General features: G+C 30.7%; 2 protein-coding genes and 1 non-coding gene across 10 annotated transcripts; 1 reads left to right on the top strand and 2 right to left on the bottom strand.

The window, feature by feature from the left end:
- Positions 1–4475: 4475 nt before the first annotated feature.
- On the bottom strand, positions 4476–7077 carry LOC106395262 (protein CHROMATIN REMODELING 35-like). 4 transcript variants are annotated; one of them, XM_048736391.1, is made up of 7 exons: positions 6909–7066; positions 6685–6744; positions 6524–6605; positions 5947–6152; positions 5698–5865; positions 5461–5613; positions 4476–5394 (listed from the first exon to the last, which is right to left on the bottom strand). In XM_048736391.1, exons 2-7 carry the CDS (start codon positions 6691–6693, stop codon positions 4636–4638), a joined length of 1377 nt encoding a protein of 458 aa, XP_048592348.1. In that variant the 5' UTR covers positions 6694–6744; positions 6909–7066; the 3' UTR covers positions 4476–4635. The 4 variants fall into 4 exon arrangements, with proteins under 4 accessions (XP_048592348.1, XP_048592342.1, XP_013691222.2 ...); XM_048736385.1 differs by having other exon boundaries at positions 4476–4620; positions 4700–5394; positions 6685–7054; XM_013835768.3 differs by having other exon boundaries at positions 6524–6744; positions 6909–7077.
- A 1258-nt stretch (positions 7078–8335) lies between these two features.
- Positions 8336–8417, top strand: TRNAS-UGA. Its single transcript has one exon. It is a non-coding gene; the product is annotated as a tRNA-Ser (tRNA).
- Positions 8418–14289: 5872 nt separating this feature from the next.
- LOC106453346 (transcription factor bHLH112) lies at positions 14290–16881 on the bottom strand. 5 transcript variants are annotated; one of them, XM_013895616.3, is made up of 8 exons: positions 16317–16881; positions 15800–16196; positions 15606–15707; positions 15454–15519; positions 15268–15333; positions 15113–15166; positions 14867–14994; positions 14290–14528 (listed from the first exon to the last, which is right to left on the bottom strand). In XM_013895616.3, the coding sequence occupies exons 1-8, from the start codon at positions 16634–16636 to the stop codon at positions 14525–14527; spliced, it is 1137 nt and encodes a 378-aa protein (XP_013751070.2). In that variant the 5' UTR covers positions 16637–16881; the 3' UTR covers positions 14290–14524. The 5 variants fall into 5 exon arrangements, with proteins under 5 accessions (XP_013751070.2, XP_048592357.1, XP_013751064.2 ...); XM_048736400.1 differs by having other exon boundaries at positions 15606–15704; positions 16317–16768; XM_013895610.3 differs by lacking the exon at positions 14290–14528 and adding an exon at positions 14593–14783 and having other exon boundaries at positions 15606–15704; positions 16317–16769.
- Between the last annotated feature and the right edge of the window lie 3617 nt (positions 16882–20498).

Below are 20498 nucleotides of genomic sequence, written 5' to 3' on the forward strand. Positions count from 1 at the left end.
CAGAAATCACACAATTTCAATGGAAATTTAACAGTTTTTAAAGTAGTAAAATATAATCAAGAATAAACATAAATCAATAATTTACAGTGTAATATAAGCACAAATAAATTATATATATATATAGTATAGTTTTAACCCAACAAAAATTTGACTAATTGTCACTTATATATCAAGTTTTATACTAGAAATTTACTCTAGCTATTTTAATTATTTTGATATATAATCCCGCCCGTAGGGCGGGCCGGTCCTAGTAAACTTATAAAAAAATCTTATATCACTTTGATGTAATTAAAAATAAATACCAGTTAATTAATAAATAACTCAACTATTACATTTTAACAATCAATCACTATTCATATTACTGAAAATTTTCTTAATGATGTAAACATAACAAACAACTAGACAATAACCCGTGCAGCTGAACATGTGTTTGTTTTTATTTTTATATGCGTAAAAGTTTTTTCTACATCGTTAATGGTAAATATTCTTAACATTAACCATATTTTCGAACGTTTATATTTTTGTGAATAAAATAATGTTATAGTCAACATGTATGGTATTCTCTTTCCTTTACGTCTTCTAACATTTTTGAAGATAATTTAATAATTTTTCAAGTCATATATTTGTTTGATCTTACTCCATAAAACTTTGTAATATATATTTTAAATTATTTTTCACAAACAAATATGTATATCACAAAATAAAGTTGTACATTCTATTCATAAAGGTAGATTGAAGAGTAAATTATGCAGTTATAACAAAAAGTAAAATTTTAATTTTAATAAAATATTATGATATAAATTTCAATTACTCATACTAAAACAATATAGGGTTGGACCATAAATCTTTCTAATTCTAAAATTTTAGCACCCCTTAAAATAAATTTAAAAAATTTATAATTATAATTTCTATTATAAATTTTTTTATCTGAGCTGTTATTGTTTATTCCTAGAGTTTGACATGTGACCGTCTAAATATTTGTTTTCACTTTTAAAAAAATTGTACTAAATGATATAATAATATTTGTAAATTAAAATATATTAACTAATTTTTTGTATAACATTTTAAAACATAAATGTTTATTTATTACTTTGAATACTTATATTTTTGGTATTTTAATCACTTATTATATCACATTGTTTCATAAATTATTGGTATAATGTTTTCTCATATATATAAGTCCAATTAGTTAATTGTACTTATATTTATGAAAATATCATACCAATAATTTATGAATAGATTATTTTATATTTTATTTATCTATTATATAAATTGATTATTACTAATAAATATCGGAAAACATTTAATACATTAATACAAAATATATTAGGAAATCTATGGGAAAATTTATTTTGGTTAAGATTAGATTAATGAAAACTATAATTTAAATTAGGAAAAGACAAACATACTTAAATATAGGTTCAATTTCATTGAAAATAAGTGGTAAAACTAAATGGTAATCTAATTTTGTACTCCCCTTTAATATATTAGATATAAAACTGAAATAAACACCCATGAAAAAGTAAAATAAATAAAAATTTAGTTTCTTTTCTTAAAATTTAAGTATTGTAATCTTAAGTTAATATACAAATAGTAGGGTTTAATAATAATTTCATGATTTAAACAAAAAAAACATATAAACCTATGTTAAACTTTTAAACAGTGCAATACATTTTAAAAATTCTCGAGTCTTCAATGAATTTTATTATATATACACTTAGGTTGGCTAGCTTTACAAAAACAATTGACTTTTTTTTTTTAAATGTTAGATTTAGTATAATAATGCTAAAAATGAAAGGAAATTGCCACAAATACCACATTCATAATACCACTTTTCATGTTTACATTAATCACTTTTGCATTCACTTTTAATGAAGGGTAAAAGAAACTTATACCCATGGGGTTAACTATTCTAGACTTAAGGTTTAGAGTTGAGGAGTGCGGTAGGGTTTTTGAAATGTGAAATTTAGGATTCTAATAAATATATAAATAAATACTTAAAAAATATATTTAAAATTTTTTAAAATAGTTTCAAACATAATTTTCGATTGTCAAAAAGAAATTTTGAAAAAAAATAAAAAAAAGTTCGAAAAAAGATTAAAAAAAGTATAAAAAAGTTCGAATTTGAAAAAGTATAATTCGAAAACATAAAAAAAATATTTTTATTATTTTTATATTTTATTTAAATAATAATTTATTATATATATAGATAACAAGGGTATAAGAGTCTTTTGCCATTTAATAAAGAAGATATTTTTGAAAATGTCCTTTTAGTGGTGGTAAATAAGAAAAGTGGTATCATGAAAGTGTTAAACATAAAATTTCCCCAAATGTATTAAAATATTGTTTTAGTATAATCAAAACTAGCAAATTATGAGCAAGTATTGCATTATGGACAAAATCAATTCTTGATCAATGATAAAATCATATATAGTTTGCTAAATTTTCACATTTGAAAGTCTCAAATATCCATCACAAACACAACCTTAAATCTTTCTCCTTTTCCCTACTCTCACTCGAATACAAATGACAAACCGATAAACTATTAACTTTCACAAAGCAAAATTGGAGGCGAAGCCAAATGCAAGTTTCTCAAATGATCCTTTAGCAGTCACAATGAACTTGAACAAAGAACCCAGACATAGCAAACATAACAAATCTTCTATTCTTGATCTCCTTAACCTTCAATTTTGCAAAAGTCTTTGGGTCATTTGGCAAGTCTAATGGGCCAAAGCTGATATTTTGGTATAGCAAATCCTCCTCTTCTCCCAACAGCTCATTTCATACTATATAAATTCAACCAACTTCCAGCAAGATTATTTGAGTGGTTTGTTCCGAGTATGAAGTTTTTAAGAAACAAATCTGGTGAATATATAAAAGTTTTAGGATCTGAACTTGCGATGTATGAATTAAAAAAAAGGAGATAATATTTTTACATTTATATACTCAAATTTAAGTTCATTTAAAATATAGCTGAAAGCTCGGGTGTAGCCCGGGAAAATCTCTAGTTCTTTTTAATAATTCTTAATAACTCAACTGTAAATTCAAAATATTAAATCTTAAAATAATCCAGTAGTAAAATGATAGGTACTTATCAAAATAAAAATATTTGTATATAATTACATTAAAATGATACAATATATAGCATTCTATACATAATCTACATAAATGTTATTTTTTACCAAAAAAATATGTATGATGGAATGAAATATTTTTTCTAACTTGAACTTCATACATGTGAGTTATGCTCTATTTCTTCAAATTTGACATGTAAATTCTGCTCTAATCCATTGAAATAGAAAAAAATTGGTATATTTTTGGGTTATTTTGTCTTTATATATTATATAAAAAATATCATTGCCATTAGAAAATATGGTCATTCAACTAATTACAGGTTTTATAGTTATATGGTCTAGTTTATATCCAAGATAAGAAGATTCAACATGAATAATTTGTTGCAAACAAACAATGAATAGTGTTAAGCAAAAAAAAAGCAATGAATAGTGTTAGTTTTTTTTGGTCGAATGAATAGTGAATAGTGTTAGCTGGTGTTATTGGATTGTGGATTTAAAATTACTTCTTTAGATTTTAAAATCTAGTGTTATTCAAGTATTGATTTTAAATTTTTATTTTTAAATCTAGTGTTATTGGTTATTGTATTCAAAATATTTCTATTAAGTGATTATAAAATCTTGTGTTATTAGTTACTAGGGGGTTTTCCGGGCTACGCCCGGATTTTTTCCTATACTATTAATTTAATTTGTATATTTTTATTTTAAAATGAACAAATTATTAGCTATACAATTATAAAATAAATTAAAATTTAAAACTATTCGAAATAATTTTTTTTATTTTATTGAAATTTTATATAGGATATTAGTAAGATTAATAAAACGTTGACTAATTATTAGTTAAGATTTATACATGTTCTTTGTCTTGGTTATTTATTTTTATGTAAAACAATTGTAAACTTATAATTATTACTGTATAAATTTTGTTTGGTTTTACAGTTATTAAGTTTTTATTTTTGTACTCGTCTTTAAAAGAAAATACCAACCGACTTGTAAACCGGTTCTTTATTTGCTTTCTTCAATTTATCGTTTTAATCATAATTAAAATTTATCATTTATAGTTTGCTATTTAATTTATATTTTTTTGTGTTTGTTTTGTGATGTAAAGAAATTTCGCTTCATGATTAGAAATATTTTTAGTTGTAAAGTTATAAAAGGTTTACTTTCTCACAGTTGATGTAATATTAATTTTACAGTTTCTTGTTTTAATAATTTAAGTAATTAGATTTTACTTCGGAATAATTGTAAATATTAATATTATTGTTTGATGTTCTGGGTTTTTTTGTTTGTTTGTTGGGTAGTGTTTTTGTGCTCGGTCATCTCTTTTTGCAAGGTCGCGAGTCTATTTGCTCAAACATGGTCTTGAATTCTCGAAAACAGTTATCAGCGACGACTTCAAACCCAAATTAAAAGCTCTCTGTAATTTATAAATGGTAGCTATGATGCTTTGATAGTATTGTGTACAAACTCAATATTCAACTCTACCTGCTTGATGAAGCGTTTGACCACCAGCTTTAACCCTTCCAGAGTTCTTCTGGTGCACCTTCAACTTCAACCACACCATTCATAATCTCACAAAGCTGTTTAATGTGAACAATGTAAACCTATTGTTTAGAGTTAGAGTGTACCAATCAGCCATTATGAATACAAATGTACCAGTGAGAACTACTTTTCTAGGTGTCCTGACGCGTGCGAGGGAGATGAGCATGTTAGTCTCTTTGTTTCTAGACGTGTGTCCTTCGTCGAGGATAAGCAAAGTCGGCTTCTCGAGGAGAATACGTTTACAATCTTCTGACACCTCATCATCTATGTTAATACTATCATCGCATATGATCTTTGCAAACTGTTGGTAGCCTAGAAAGAGTATGCTTCTCTCTTCAACCCATTCTCTCAGAACCTTTAGCTGCTGTCTTCTTGATTCGGCTTTGACGCTGTAGAGAGGGATGTTCTCCACCGCCCATTTAGTGAACTCTCTCTTCCAAGACTCTATGATTCCCTTTGGGAGGACTATTAACGGTTTGGCTTGCGGATCCATGGCCATGAAGCTTTGGAGGAAGCTGAAGAGGAGGAATGTTTTGCCTGATCCCGGCGCGTGGGCTAAGATGCACCCGCCTGGGTCCTCGGATGTGAGGTTGTTGCATAGGAACTTGAAGCCTACGATCTGGTGGGGTCTCATCTCGTAGTCGTGCCTTGGATGGATGAACATCTTGTCTCCTAAGATGTTGTTGGTGTGAGAAGAAGAGTGGGTTTCTGTGAAGTCCATCCTCGTTGTTTCTGTTTCTTCTTCTTGTTCGCGTGTGTAAGCTCTTCTTGATCTCTTGGGCTATATGAGGGAAGAAAGTTAGATTTTAAAGTTGTAAAGATTTGTCAGTTGAGTATGATCACTAACCTTGTAGTAGACAACTTCGATGATGTTTTCGATGGGTGTTTTGATGAGTCCACAAACACGGCAGACTTCTCCAACGTCATCCTTGTAGATGAAGGAGTGCTCACAGTCTTCGGTTTGTTTGGGATCGTTGTCTTGTACATTCTCCACCGTTACCTAACAATATGCAAACAAAAAAGAGCTGAAAAAGCTAAGAAATGCACAGAGAAACTGTTGGTCAATGTAAAAGAAGTAACCAACTTTAGATGATTCTTGAGCAAAAGCCATTTGCCTCCAGAGTTCTGCCTCTTCTTCTTCATCAACTCCATTTAGATGAGTTTCATTGTCATCATCAGTAGGTGTCTTGGATGATGAATCCTCCTCGTTATAACGTTCAGGACTGGCATCAGATCCTGAGCAATCTTCAGTCTTTACAACATAAAAGATGCAGAGCTAAGATCACAAAGAGTTTAAACTAATAAAAACATTCATTTATGCAATAAAGCTTACAGTGACTGATTCTTGAGGCAGATCCACTGAGACAGAACCGTTCAAGAGTTTCCTTTTGAGCTCACAAAGCCTCTTAACATCATCAGCTAGCCAACCGTATTTGCTCTCTTCAAACCAATCAAGGAGATCCAGTAGAAAGAACGGGTCAGGACGCTTGGCGAGTTCTGATTGGCTAATCCTCTTGCTCTCCGACCTCAAAATCCAAGCTGTGTTTCACCAGTTAAAAAAAAATTCAGACATGAATCCATCTCTTTGCACCAAAAGAAGTTCATTTCATCAAACAAACTAAAAAAAGAGACGATTTTTAATTTTACGACAGAGAGAGGACATATCAAGTTGTATCCTACTACTACGTTGAGAAGAAAGAGAACTATTAATATCAGTTATAAGCATGTGGGATAAAAAAAGAAGAAGAGAATTGGACCAGAACATAATCACGAACCAAGGAGGAGGATAAGTGGAGCTGTGGACATAGTGGAGTGTATTCTTGTCCTTCACGTCCCTCAATCTCAATTTTTTTATTAACTCCAATTGATATATTAAGTAAGAAGCAACAAATAGAAGATCATTTCCATACCTTTGTATACAAAGGTTGATACAACTTCTGATACTAAGCTTCTACCGCTGCCTCTCCTTGATTCCATTTTATCATGGTGGTCCTGCAATGCAAAATTTAAAAGGAATAAGTAAAAGACTATGTACATATTCATCTAACTGGAAGATTGTCAGAATCTCTACACGGTCCATGACTGTCGGACTCAAGTTCTCAAGGACATCCGAGTGGTGTGAAGCAAAATTCTGCAATTTGTTCTCCACAAACCAGCATAAACAGCAAAGCACATAATTTTGATTTGCATTGACCATGATCTCAGAGCAAGCAATCCCTCAGATTCATGAAAATCAACGAATAAGATCTAGAAAGCTATGTAATTAGATTAAGAACGATAAGAGAAGGAAAGTACCTCATTGAACAGCAAGGAAATCGTAGTCACAAATCACAATGATGTTGACAACAGCGTAAACCCTAACCTTCGATGGTGCAATGGCACGCACGATAGATGTTCCGATCTTCTGCGCTAGTGTTTTAGATACCTTTCCCTGAGATTGGGTTTGTTGCTCCTGGAAAATTTGTTGACGGTAGAGTGACTGGGACAGTCATTAGGTTTTATGATAATGCACGTTTTGGGTCGTAAATGAATTTTAGTGGGCCATTAAGTAACATCCGCTTAAGTTATTTCGGCTGCAGAATATGATACAGAACGGGCCTTGGGTTAGAAATGGTTCGAGTGAAACGACGTGGCATTTTGCCTACTCGTGATTGGTGTGAATTTTTTGCTGACGTGGATAGCTTAATATTTCAGCATATTTGGCTTTTAGTAGTGTGATTGTATTCAAAATCTTTCCAATGAATGAAATTTTAATTCCTTTGCTATTCAATCAAATATTTAAATACACCATTTCAAATCTAGTGTTATTCATGTTTGATAGATTTGTACAATTCATTTGACTTGAAATAGTTTGAATGGATTGGAATCTACTTTTACGTATAAAACCTTTCAATCAAAATCTTCCATTTTAACTTCAGATTTATAAAACCAAAACTCATCAAACAAAAACTTCTAACGTCAAACTAGCTAATAAACGTGTTCAAAACCAAAGCTGACTAATGGACAAAAAAAACAAAATATAATAGAAGGAACATCATCCATAATAAATCCTAATAAAAGTTTTTTGTTTTTCATCGAACAAGATAGAGAGCAAATATAAAAATTAATTGTTCTTTCATCAAGCCTATCTTCCAACAGAAAATAGCTTTCATTCTTGGACCCAACCCAGATTTTCTTTGTATCAAATTCATCAAGTTAAAATTTTCCAAACATAAACTCCTCTTTTGATAATTATATGTGCTTTTTAATTTTTAACTTGATGATTTTTTTTTTGATGAAATTAACTTGTGGATTCACATGGAATAACATCATTTCCTTTTTACTGTCATAATAATTATATACAATACTATTTTCATTGTCTATTAGTAATCTTATGATAAAATAGTTTGTGTTTAAAAGTATTTGCGTTTCAGTTTATATTTGTGTAAAAGTTAATTTAAAATCTGAAATTGAATTTCAAATTAGAATCCTCTCAGATGGAGTTCAATTCTATTATAGAAATCAAATGATATCATGTTGATTTTATAAATAAAATGATAAGGATTTTAAAACATCTATCAAAAATTGTAAATCTTATCTATTTTACTGTGAAAATGTTTTTTCCTGTTTATTTTTGTCGACTTGTTTGCTTGTAGTATACCAGATTACCAGCCTTGTTCAACATTCCTTTGTTATAGTAGGTAGCATGTTTACAATAATATATTCATTATATAAACAAATTGGTCAATATGTCCGAGTGGTTAAGGAGACAGACTTGAAATCTGTTGGGCTTCGCCCGCGCAGGTTCGAACCCTGCTGTTGACGTTGTTTTTTGTTTTCTTTAAGTTTTCTTCATATGACATAAACATCATCACCTAAGAAGATTATCGTAAACTTCACTAAGAAAGTGTAAACATTTTAAGAAGTGGTTGTAAGAATGTGGCTGGCTCCAAATTTTAAGCAAAAAAAAAAAATGTGGCTGGCTCATCTTTGATTGTTTGCCATAAGAGCAAGTTGGAGAGATGGGGGCTTCATATTAGCTCCCCATGTTGCCTCTGCAACACTTTCATATAGGACAGAGATAATCTTTTCCTCCGCTGCGCATTGAGTAGTGACTTCTGGAGTTTTTGTCTCATACGACTGGGTTACAGTTCTTTCGGGTTTCACACTTGGACAGCTTTTAATCATTGGCTCAGCTCGCATGATGACACCTCACCTACACTCCTCAAGTGTTTGGTTTCATTAGCGTCTGTTTATTGTATCTGGTCTGAGCAGAATAAGCGACTTCACGATAGCATCTCCACGCCTCCGACTGTCACTTTCAAGCTTTTGGACCGTTTCACCCATGATGTGATTCTGTCAAAGCGTAATCTAAAGCAGAATTGCAGTATGATGCAACACTGACTGCGGAATGAGTAATTGTTTCTCTGTTCTTAAATGTTATACTTTTACTTGTCCAAAAAAATGTTATGCTCTACTTTGTTTTTGCTTTTTCGTCAAGGTAGACCATAATCTGTTTTAACTGTTATATATTTTTACAAACACTTTCTTTTTAATGGAAATTTCAATTTTTGGTAAAAAGGAAAAAAAAATAGAAATTTCTAAAATTAACAATTCACGTATTGAAAGATCCAATACATTTTTTTTTCTTCTTCTGAACGGTGATCCAATAAATAATACATTCATATTGTAAGTGTTTAGACATTTTTATTTTTGTTTTATTACTTTGAGATCTTTCTTTAGATATCATTGCTCTAACATGATAGGTGTCGGATCAAAAACGCATATATTTTTGATTCATGAAAGTAGACAAACAGTATTTATTTTATTTTTATTTTCTTATTTTCAGATATTTCCTTAGATATTTGCTTTAGAGTTTCTCTATAATATATGATAGGTGTCAGATCAAAAACGCATATATTTTGATTCATGAAAGTAGGCAAAGAAGTAAATCCTTTGGAGGAAAATAAGCCGTGTGTCTTTGTGATTCTCTAAAGCTTAGCAGAATTAGAATAAAAATGTTCTATTAGTTTCCTACAGAAAAAGGAATAAGGCTTTTAAGCTTCAATCAAACAAGCTTATAGCTGAAGACACTATATAAGAACTTGTCTTCAAATTAATAAAGCAAGAAAATGACGAAACTTGTTCGTCCTTTATTGTACATCTAAAAGACTGAAAATTATGCCCATAATGTTTTCTTTTGCCTTTTATATTCATTTTTCATTATACATATCCTTATTTCTTTTGGCGCATGGCATAGCTTGTCAAAATCTATTACAAAATTTATTCTATTCGATCCACAGTTGAAACTAGTGATTTGAAATATATTCCGGGTTTATGTTATAACTTTCTCATCTGTAATATTAATTCAGATATTCCAAACTAGCTCACTCATTTTTATCAATGGTTTTTATTTGTTATGTACAATAAATGAGCCAGGAATTATATAGTTGTAATTAACTTAAAGTTTATCTTTGGTTGTTAAGAGGGATCAAACAAAACTACCTAGTTTCACAAACTGGCTACTAAAAATTTACATGAATTTTCATTTCACTTTGTAGAGATGGGCATTCAGGTATCCATTCGGATTCGGTTTGGGTCTATTCAGATTTTGGATTTTCAGGATCGAAGATTTCAGTTCCATTCGGGTATTTCTAAATTTCAGTTCGGGTTCAATTCGGATCTTTGTGGGTTTGGTTCAGGTTCGGATAACCCATTTAAATGATTTTTAAAATTCATTATATACTTTAAATTTCTCGAAATCTATAAATAAAATAATATACTGCATATAAATTTGAATAACATATGTCAAAATACATAAACTTAACATATAAATTAGTTTGGTTTGAATATTTTAATAGAGAATCAATAGATATTTCAAGTATTTTTGGTGTTTTGAGTATATTTTAGCTATTTTAGACATTTACTTTTGACTATTTGTATATATTTTCAAGTATTTTAGACAACTTAAAATATCTTATATATTTTGGATGATTTTTTAATATACATTAAATCTAAAAATAATTAATATATTTAGGTATATAAATCTATTTCGGATACATTTGGATACCCGAAATACTTTGGTTCGAATCGGGTTCGGTTTCGATTCTCTAGATACCAAAATTTTGAACCCGTTCGGATATTTAATCAATTTCGATTCATATTCACTACTAATTTTTTGGATCGGGTTCGGTTCAGTTCTTCAGATTCGGTTTTTTTGTCCAACCCTATCACTTTGTAATCACGCGGATATAGAAAATTAGTTTGACTATCTAAAGAGACGATTTTTATCGTGGACTGCATCTTTATTTGAAGATTAGTCTGTGCCTTTCTATAAGCGTGGAATACTCCCAAATTAATCAAAAACTATTTACATGAATCTTCATTACACATCAAACTTTAACTAAACCTCATAACAACGATTATTACAAGAATATATTAGTGTAGTCATATATACACATGTTTATAGTAATTATGGCTTTCGTGTAAGAAAAATATTGGAAAATAAAATTATTGTTGCTTTTGTGGGTATAAATTTTTTAATTACTAAATTCACCAAATAACTAAATAGTTTATAAGAAAGGATGAAAATACCAACAAATTCTTAAACCCTAGCTTCGTAACCTATGTCTATGCATGGTATTAATTAAGTTTGTTTTTTTGACACTAGCTTGAATACTGGCTGGCTCTACATGCCATGTTCGTTGGTTGGACTTTGGAAGAACCCAGGGGCGAATCCAGGGAAAAAAATTAATGGGTGCATAATGTAGGTAAACCGTATTGTATATACACATATTAGTAAAAAAATGTAAAAGGGGTGCATTGAACTCCCCAAATACAAGAATTATTGGAGTAATATATAGTTATAATTTCTGTATGTAACATAAAAATTATCAAAATTTTATGGGTGCGCTTGCACTCACAAGCACCAATGAAGATTCGCCCTAGAGGAAACCAGCAATTCCAATGAAGTACAATCAAGAAAAGAAAAACATTATGAATACGTACACTAATATAAATTTACACATGCGTAGATTTATTTAATTCAAATAACCGTGTAGATATGACCTGAGTATGTATCGAGTTTGATATCTTGGTAAGAATTTAGTTCTTTCATACATATATATTTTTGGCGGCATTTGATAGATTAGACACATACAAGTCTACATAATAATAATTGAACTATCTTTTTATTTAAACATGAATGATGATTTTTTTTTATCAAACTGAAGCATACAAACTAATCTTTAAAAGAAGGTGCATCAAATGGATGAACTTTTTCTCCTTATATTTAAATAAGAGTTAAAATATTATTTCATATTTACGTGGCCAAAAGATGAAATGTAATGAAATACCTTCAAATCTGAATTACTTAGTTTTTCAAAGTCTGTCTACGACTTAAAACATTATTTCATGTTCATGATATTGAACGTCAAATTGGTATATATATCAGTATACAAATACTAAACCATATCTGTATATTTAAATAATAAAGTAGGAAGAGTGGGCCTGTTGTCTACTGGCTTCCACTATCAAATTTTGATAATATTAGTTCAAATCGAACGAATAAAAGTTCAATACATGGACACATGTATATATGCATGGATATTTACGAACATAATAAGGGTAATAAATACATGGGTATCAGAAATGTGTCATCTTTCCTTGTTACCTTTTTTTTCGAACACCTATTTCCTAGTTACCTAATTATCAAATTATCACTGTTATAAAGCTATTTTTTTATCACCATTGATATTAACTAAAAAAACTCATTTGTAATATCAATTTATTGTAATCTTATAATCATTAATCTGACATTGCTAAAACCACTCATTTGATTAGTGTTCTCTTATCCACTACTGGTTTCAATTTACCTACAGTTATCAATACTATTAAAAGAAAAGCATTCTTAAAAAATCTACTTATGCAAGATTGTTTAAACTTATTAGTTAGACTAACACCACATAATTCAGCATATTTTTAAGCTAAAGTAATATTCCATACATCAACTCATAATTTCCTAATGTACAAAAAAAGAGATATTGTAACTAACAACGATATTTTACGTAAATATTTTATTATTATTTTTTTTAATACAGAAAATAACTTAAGAAAATAGTCATAACAAACGGATTAATGTTAATGTAGATATTTTTGGACCCTACATACAGATTATCGAACATATGATGCATACCTTTGTATTACAAACTTAACAATATTCATTGCACTTTTTAAGTGATATGTTATTCATGTATTTCTTGACTCTTTTTATGAAATGTTATCACAAATTTAATATCTGAAATTGAAAAATATATCAATACTAAAAATAATTGGTTTTATAATAATGTAAATTGATAGTTGTAACTATGATATAAATATATGCGAGGAAAATTCATTTTTAAAATTGATAGCTTGTGTGTTAATGACAATGTTTTGAAAACCGAATGGGACATTGATTCAACATTGCACCTGGGTCAATTGCCAGACCGGTTTAATCGGTTTAACCGCTTAATTTTAATTTAGTTTTAAATTAAGTAACTATATATGTAAGTATAACTATAAATTAATTTTGATATAAGTTTATATCAATGTTATATTTTAAAACTGATATGAAAAATAAAATGAAAAATTCAAAAATTAAAACTAATTTATTTATATATGTAGTAGAAAACAATATTAAATTTTGATGAAATCTTATTAAAATTTGCAATTTTTTTTATTTTTTAACTTGAATTTGCGAAAACTGGGTTTTAATATTGAACTAGGTCCGATTTAACTCAAATTCGGTTTTTAGCACAACTCGGAACCAGTTAGAAGAGCGAGTCAGGATCTGACTGGTTCGATCGTACGGTCCGATCAGATTTTCGAAACATTAGTTAATACAGTTCAATAATTAAAATATATATTTTTAATAATGAATATCTTTGCTACTAAAAACGTACATATCATCTTTAAATCTATTTCAAACAAATCTTACACTATAAAAATAAGAATAATAAAAATATTAAAAATCAATAGTTATAATGTGAAACAAAAAAAATTATACTAGATTTAAAATTTATCAAAAATTACAAACCTCAAACCCGCCGGTCAAAATCTAGTAATAATTTATAAAATGAACACAAGAACAAATTTCAGTGGTAACTTAAAACAATTTTATTAATACTAGAAGATAACATCATAACATATATAAAGTGTAACCAAACTAATACTTCATACTTTACTATCATGGCATGTTTTTTGTTGATAACAACATATGGATATAGGTTTGTTGGTTCTCGAAATAACTTAAACTTTGGTATTCCAGGAAATGTCAGTTTCACTTAGTCGGTCTGTAAAATTTTGAAGAATGTGGATACGGATTTTAATAATTGCAGTTTATTCATTTTTAATTAATAAAAAAATATTTATAATGGTATTTGCTTCTATCAGTTTCACTCTTTAAATTTTTGTTTTTTAGTTTAATTGGTCGGATTTTCTCAAATTTATACATATTATATCTATGTAATTTGTACATAAATATATATATATATATATATATATATATATATATATATATATATATATATATTCTTGTTATCTCTTCACCATATATAGAAGTTCGCATACGGAACGAAAGATCAGTTTATACAAATACAAATCAGAAACATACTAAGAGCTTTCTCTTTAATAAGTGAATAACAAAGACGGCACCAACGGCAAAAATATGTCTATATATAAATTCAAGAACAAGGACAGGAACAAAAGGTTCTTCAACATAAAACAACCCATATCTGCTAAATTCAGCAATAAAACTCCCTACGAAATACAAGATTAAAAGACAAGAAAAGAAGAAGAAAATACATTAAAATTATATCCATGCTTTAGAGTTTGCAAGCTGAATTTAGCATATGTTCCGATCCGTCTTGACAACCACAACCCTCTCTCTTTATTCACCTATACAGAATTAAAAAAAGTCGTAATTATTACATGTAAAAACGTTTATATTAAAGTATGTATGTTTCTTTTTCTAAAACGTTTATATAGGTAATTCCATTTTCTAAGCCCTAAATCATTCTTGCTTTTGTAGTTGGTCCCCTCCAACACCATAGTTGTCTCTGCCACCTTTGAAGAGTCACCTTCCTCTTCCATCTCTACTTTTTCTCCAAGTAATGATTCAATCTTTGATCATGACTTGCGAATTTTATTTTTCTTTATATTATTTTAAAACCACGCAATTGATTAGTATTTTGATGGTAATAAAGAACCGTGTGATAAATGTTCATCTTCTCTACCTGAAATTGTTTCCCCCAAACGTCGGTGTCCAAAAATCGGCGGTTGTTTCATTAGCCACCGGAAAAGTGCTTGATATCGGGACGAGACATAGACCGTGTGCTCTTAGTTCTTGATTATCGTTTCCATCCTGGTTTTAAGATTTACTAGATATCAGCATGAATCCATATTAAAATAAACCTAGACTATATATTGAAGACTCCAAAGCTGGGTACAAATCTGACACAAGATCGAGTATTTTATTAAACCTGCTGTTGTTGATGGATCGGGGCACCTTGTTTCATGTATGGAGTACTTAGAACCTGTATTTAAAACATTAATTATTATGCTCAAAATGTATTCATTCCTAGGGTTTCTTGATATTTTTTTTAAATATTAAACAGAGAAACCGTTAGAAACATACAGTGACTTGATCGTGAAGGAACTTGATGTACTCTATAGCTTCTTGGAGAACCGATGCGGTATCTGTCTGAAAATTAACCCACAGAAAGAAAAAAAGAAGGTCTAAATAATCCTGACCAAGAAGATGAAAACAAAAACTTTGATTTGTGTATATTATAATCAAATAAATCGAATCTAAATCATTCACCTTTCCGAAAGGTGAAACCAGCTGTTGCAATGAAGTAATCTGGTCCCTTAGGTTCTCTTTTCTCACCTGTTACATTTACAATCAATTTTATCCACCAAGAAATTTAATTAAAATAAAAGGTTACAAACAAATCGTGATTTATGATTATCTACCTTAAAATTTGGCAAGGGTGAAGGCGTGGTAACTCTCTGTTTCTTCGACGCAGGTTCATTGTACTTTCCTCTCTTCAAAGACTCACTCTGGCCTCTTGTCTTCTGATTATTCAAACAAAAAGAAAATTTAATCAATTGGCCGCAAAAATTATATATAAGAAATTTTTTACATATATGTACATATTATTTATTACCTTGGTTTTATCGTCAACACGAGGGGGTATTATCAGCGGAGTGGTTACATAACTGTTATGCGTCGTGTTATTTAAGTTAGTGGTTAATGAAGAACTCCAAAAGGGTAGAGAGTTTGTGTTGTCAGAGAAGTTGTTAATTAGTCCATAAGAAACTTGATGATTAGGATTTATCTTTTTATTAGCCCAAGAGGCGTGAGGGTTGTTTAAGGAGCAGCTAGTGGTGGAAACGAAGCTGTACGGGTTCGGTTCGGGATCATAAAAGGTTCGTAACAAGCTCGAGGAAGAAGAAGTTGAAGAGCAAGCTGGATTAAGAAGATAAGGTGAAGCAGTTGTCGATGAGAATCCTTGGCCATGATTTTGTGAGCTCCTTAAGAAGCTTGAGTTTAAGTCTTCCTGTCTGAAAAATACAAAAGCAATAATCAAAAATGATATCATAAATTACTGAAGATTTCAATATCATCAACAAATTAAGAATTGAATCAAAATTAAGGTTAGGGTTTTTTCTTGAGAAGTTTACAAAATTGTGTGGTTCCAATCTGAAGAAGAGTTCGAGGAAAACCCTAGACCCATCATTTGCATCGTCGAGTCAATCGTCACGGTGCTTCCTCCACTGTCGGAATCGGCCTCTCGCTGCCCAGAAATGATGTTGTTGTCTGTACAAGTATTCCTAGATTTGATATTATTCTCTTGACAGCCAAAATCATCGGAAGTGATTGTAGCTCCGAAATAAGGCGACAAGAAATGATCCGAAGGAGACATAACGCTTCTCGGCGAGCTCCACCAAGCACCGCCTCCGCTACCGCAAATTGCTGCCGTAGCTTGAAACTCATCAGCCATGTATGTAAACAGAATCAGAAAGTTTTACTATATGCTCACCCCTAGATCGTTATTAGACAAAGGTCAAGAGTTTGTGTATTATGTGATATGAAGGGCGTGAATGTGAAACGCTGGTATATTTTTTATGAGGGTGTGTATGTTTGTTTATATAGGCAAGTACGGACAAGTGTGTGGAAATTACCAGAAATGAGTTGACATTTGAAACAGTTTTAGAGGAAAAAAAATACTACTGTATATCATCATAACATTCCCAAGTGATTTTTTAAGTAGTCTTGAATTTTTAACTAATTCCTAATTAGAGTAAATTTTTCAAGGCTGTATATTTTATTTGAAAGGAAGATGTAATAATCATAGAGTGTTCCTAATCCCTCGGTCTTTTTCTTTTCTATTATTCTAAGAACAACTGTCTTCGTGAGAATTGTTTCTTTGCTGCTTACCTTTTCTAGGAGGCGATACTTATCTACTTATATCAATTAACTAAGTTTTTAGTTTGAGATTAGTAGGTATTTGGTATTACGCAAGATACCAAGAGGGGGATTATATCTGTTTAAGACATTATATAATATCAAAATTATCTACGATTGGTTGACAACAAAACGCTATAAATCGACATATATAGTTTACTAAAGTGGTCGGAAATAGAGACCTGTCAATACTCTTTCCGTTTCATAAAATATTATCTTCGTTTCGTAAATAATGTCACTTTGACATTTTCACATAATTAGAAAAAATATTTAAAATACATTTAAGTTTTTATTAATTACACTTATTCAACCAATAATATTTGAGATAAATAAAATTATTTATAAAATCATTGTATTTTCAATTAATATTGAAATGAAAGTTACATTAAAATTCTAAAATGACACTCTTTTATAACAAGAAAAATATGTTAAAATGACATTTAATATAAAACAGAGAAAATATTATTTTAATTTAATCATTAAAGAGGTGTAAATCAACCATGAATTCTATTAAAATTAAAATCCAGGCACAATTTCATGATGTTATTCAGTCGTTAATTCTAAACAAATCATTAAATATGCTGTAATTTGATTTCATATTTGTAACTCATGATTCAGAATTCAAGAATGTGTCATTTTTCATTCTCCTCTGTTTTTAAAAGATGCATATTCTAGACTTTTCACATATATTAAGAAAATTTATTAAATATGCATTGTTTTTTGTGAATAATAATTTTTCATAATTTTTAGCCAATAGAAATTTAATAGACACCATTAATGTTTTTGAAACTTACAATTTTTCATAAAATCATACATTGAAAAAGTAAAAAATATATTTTTTTGAAATAATTTTTTTTCCAGAACATACATCTATTAGGAACGGAAGAAGTACTATTCAGTAAATTTTTGTGTAAAATTATTAAACTGAATTACAATCACTAGTTTGAAAAATGGATATAGCCATGTTTTAGTTCGGGTGAGAGCGTTATTTTTTTTTAATTATTCAAGAAAAGGTTAGGAATAGTTACAAATCAAAGAAACGTGACATAATCCATGTTTTTCATGGCTAAGCCTCAGAATGTTACGATCCACACCGTCTTGCACCGTCTCGCACCGCAGTTAACAGTAACAAAAATATCTACATATACCATATATCTATACATTTTTATAACTGTTAAAACCGCACCGCAGTTGTACCGTTTTTTCCGTACCGCTCAACCCGTTGTTACCATTCGGAGCCTTAGTGGACACGGTTTTGTCACTGAAATAATATGTCTATTAATAAACACATTTTATCACAATTATTTTCGTTACAAAAATAACAAAACATGACTGTTTGTGTCGAATTGTGGCTAACAACCCACTAAATGATCACTAAGAAAACATTACAAAAATATATTTTGTCACGATTTAACCATAATTTTTAGAATTAAACGCTCAGATACTCCTGCCCGAAAAAAAAGAGCTGAGATACTCCTGCCTGAAACTGACCGGATTTGAAATTTCATATATCTTTAATTAAATCAGAAAATTTATTAAAAGACAACAAAACCAAGAGAAACTTCCATAATTACAACTCTACCTAGGACTATCCAAACCCGGACCCAGAACCGACCCAAACAAATCGGATATCCACTTCCAGAAATTGAATTCCCGAAAACGTACTCAAAACGTTTCCCCTCCGCTCACTAAGTACTCCACTAAGTGAAGAGCTGTAGAATTTAATTTCTTTAATTTCGAGTTCTCTGAAAACTTTTCGAATCTCTCTAAAAACCCTACTCAATTCGAATCCTCAATCGACAATCAAAAACCCAAATCATGATGAATCGAGACGATACGAAGGCAAAAGAAGACGACTCGAGTAGTGTAGTAGGAGATGAAATGGCACTTGGTTCATTCTCCGGAGATGAAGCAAACCCAAGGATTATCGACAAATCTGTCGCCCTAGGAACCGACCAAAGTTCCCGAGATGCAAATGAAAGCGAAGAAAATGCAAGTGGAAAAGGAGAAGAGGAAGAATCAAGTAAGAAAAATGAAGGGGAGGAATCAAGAGAAGTAGACGAAGGAGAAAAAGAGAAGGAAGGTGGAGACAAAGTAGAAAAATAGAAGGAAGTCGGAGAGGAAGGAGAAAAAGAGAAGGAAGTCGGAGACGAAATAGAGCCCCGAAGAAACGACGAAGAAGCTGCGATAATTCCGAGTCGACAACATGAAACTGAGTCGCATGCAGATTCGGTAAGTATTAAAATTGAAAACTTTTACATAGATGATTTGAAAGATTAGATAAGTGTGGAAAACTAAGTGGAATTTAGAGTTAGTGATTGCTGAACTAAGTCGAAGTTTGTGAAACTATATGTTGATGGTTGTAAGATGTCGTACGTGACTTTTACATAGATGATTTGAAAGATTAGATAAGTGTGGAAAACTAAGTGGAATTTAGAGTTAGTGATTGCTGAACTAAGTCGAAGTTTGTGAAACTATATGTTGATGATTGTAAGATGTCGTACGTGATCCGGATCTCACTTGAGTGCAGGTTGTAGATGACGAAGAAGAGGGCATGCGACCGCTGAAGTTGCACTTTTCTTCAAGCGAATATCAAAAGTCTTTAAAGCTTTCAGGAAAGTGTTACATCGACACGGCGATAACAACTATTGAAACGATCCTGAAAAAGAAGGAGGTGAAATGGTTCATAGAGCACCCACAATTTCAACATTTCTTCCATATTAAAAACCGAAAGCAGAAGTGGATGGGAATGTGGGTTATCGTTTTACGATCAGCTTGTGTTGCGAAGAAGTATGAGTTATGGTTTGTCGTTAATGGCGTCCCAATCCGATATTCTTTTAGAGAATTAGGACTCATTTCTGGTCTATACTGCCATGAGTATCCCCCCAACCATGAGAGGTTGGGTGGTACAATATTCATGAACAAGTATTTTGGAGGGAGAAAGGTAACATACGCTGACCTGGAGAAGCAGATGTTGGCAATGAAATCAAAGCCATCTGAGGATCGTAAGAAGATGGCCATTCTGTTCTTCTTAGCCAGCATCCTTGTCGGAGGCCGAAAGAGTGGTGAGGGAGCATCATCTGTGGACAGTTTCTTCCTGCGTGTTGTTGATGACCTAGATGCGTGTGTAACGTTCCCTTGGGGGCGGTATGCATTCGAACATAACTTGAAGGATGTCTTTAGCTTTTTGGAGAAATGCAACGGAGTTGCGCCGACGAGTTGGGTTTTTACAAGCTTTCCTATCCCTCTGGAGGTATTCTCAAGCTCCCTTCAACATAGTTGTTTAATTGATGTTAATGTCTTTTTGTTGTGTGTTGGTAGTTGTTGGCCTTTGAGGCAATTCCAAGCTTGAGGAACCATTTCCGAGAAGATGTGTATGGTGCAAGCAGAGGTTGCCC

The sequence above is a fragment of the Brassica napus genome, chromosome A1 (assembly GCF_020379485.1).
Source record: "Brassica napus cultivar Da-Ae chromosome A1, Da-Ae, whole genome shotgun sequence".
Taxonomy (NCBI): Eukaryota; Viridiplantae; Streptophyta; class Magnoliopsida; order Brassicales; family Brassicaceae; genus Brassica; species Brassica napus.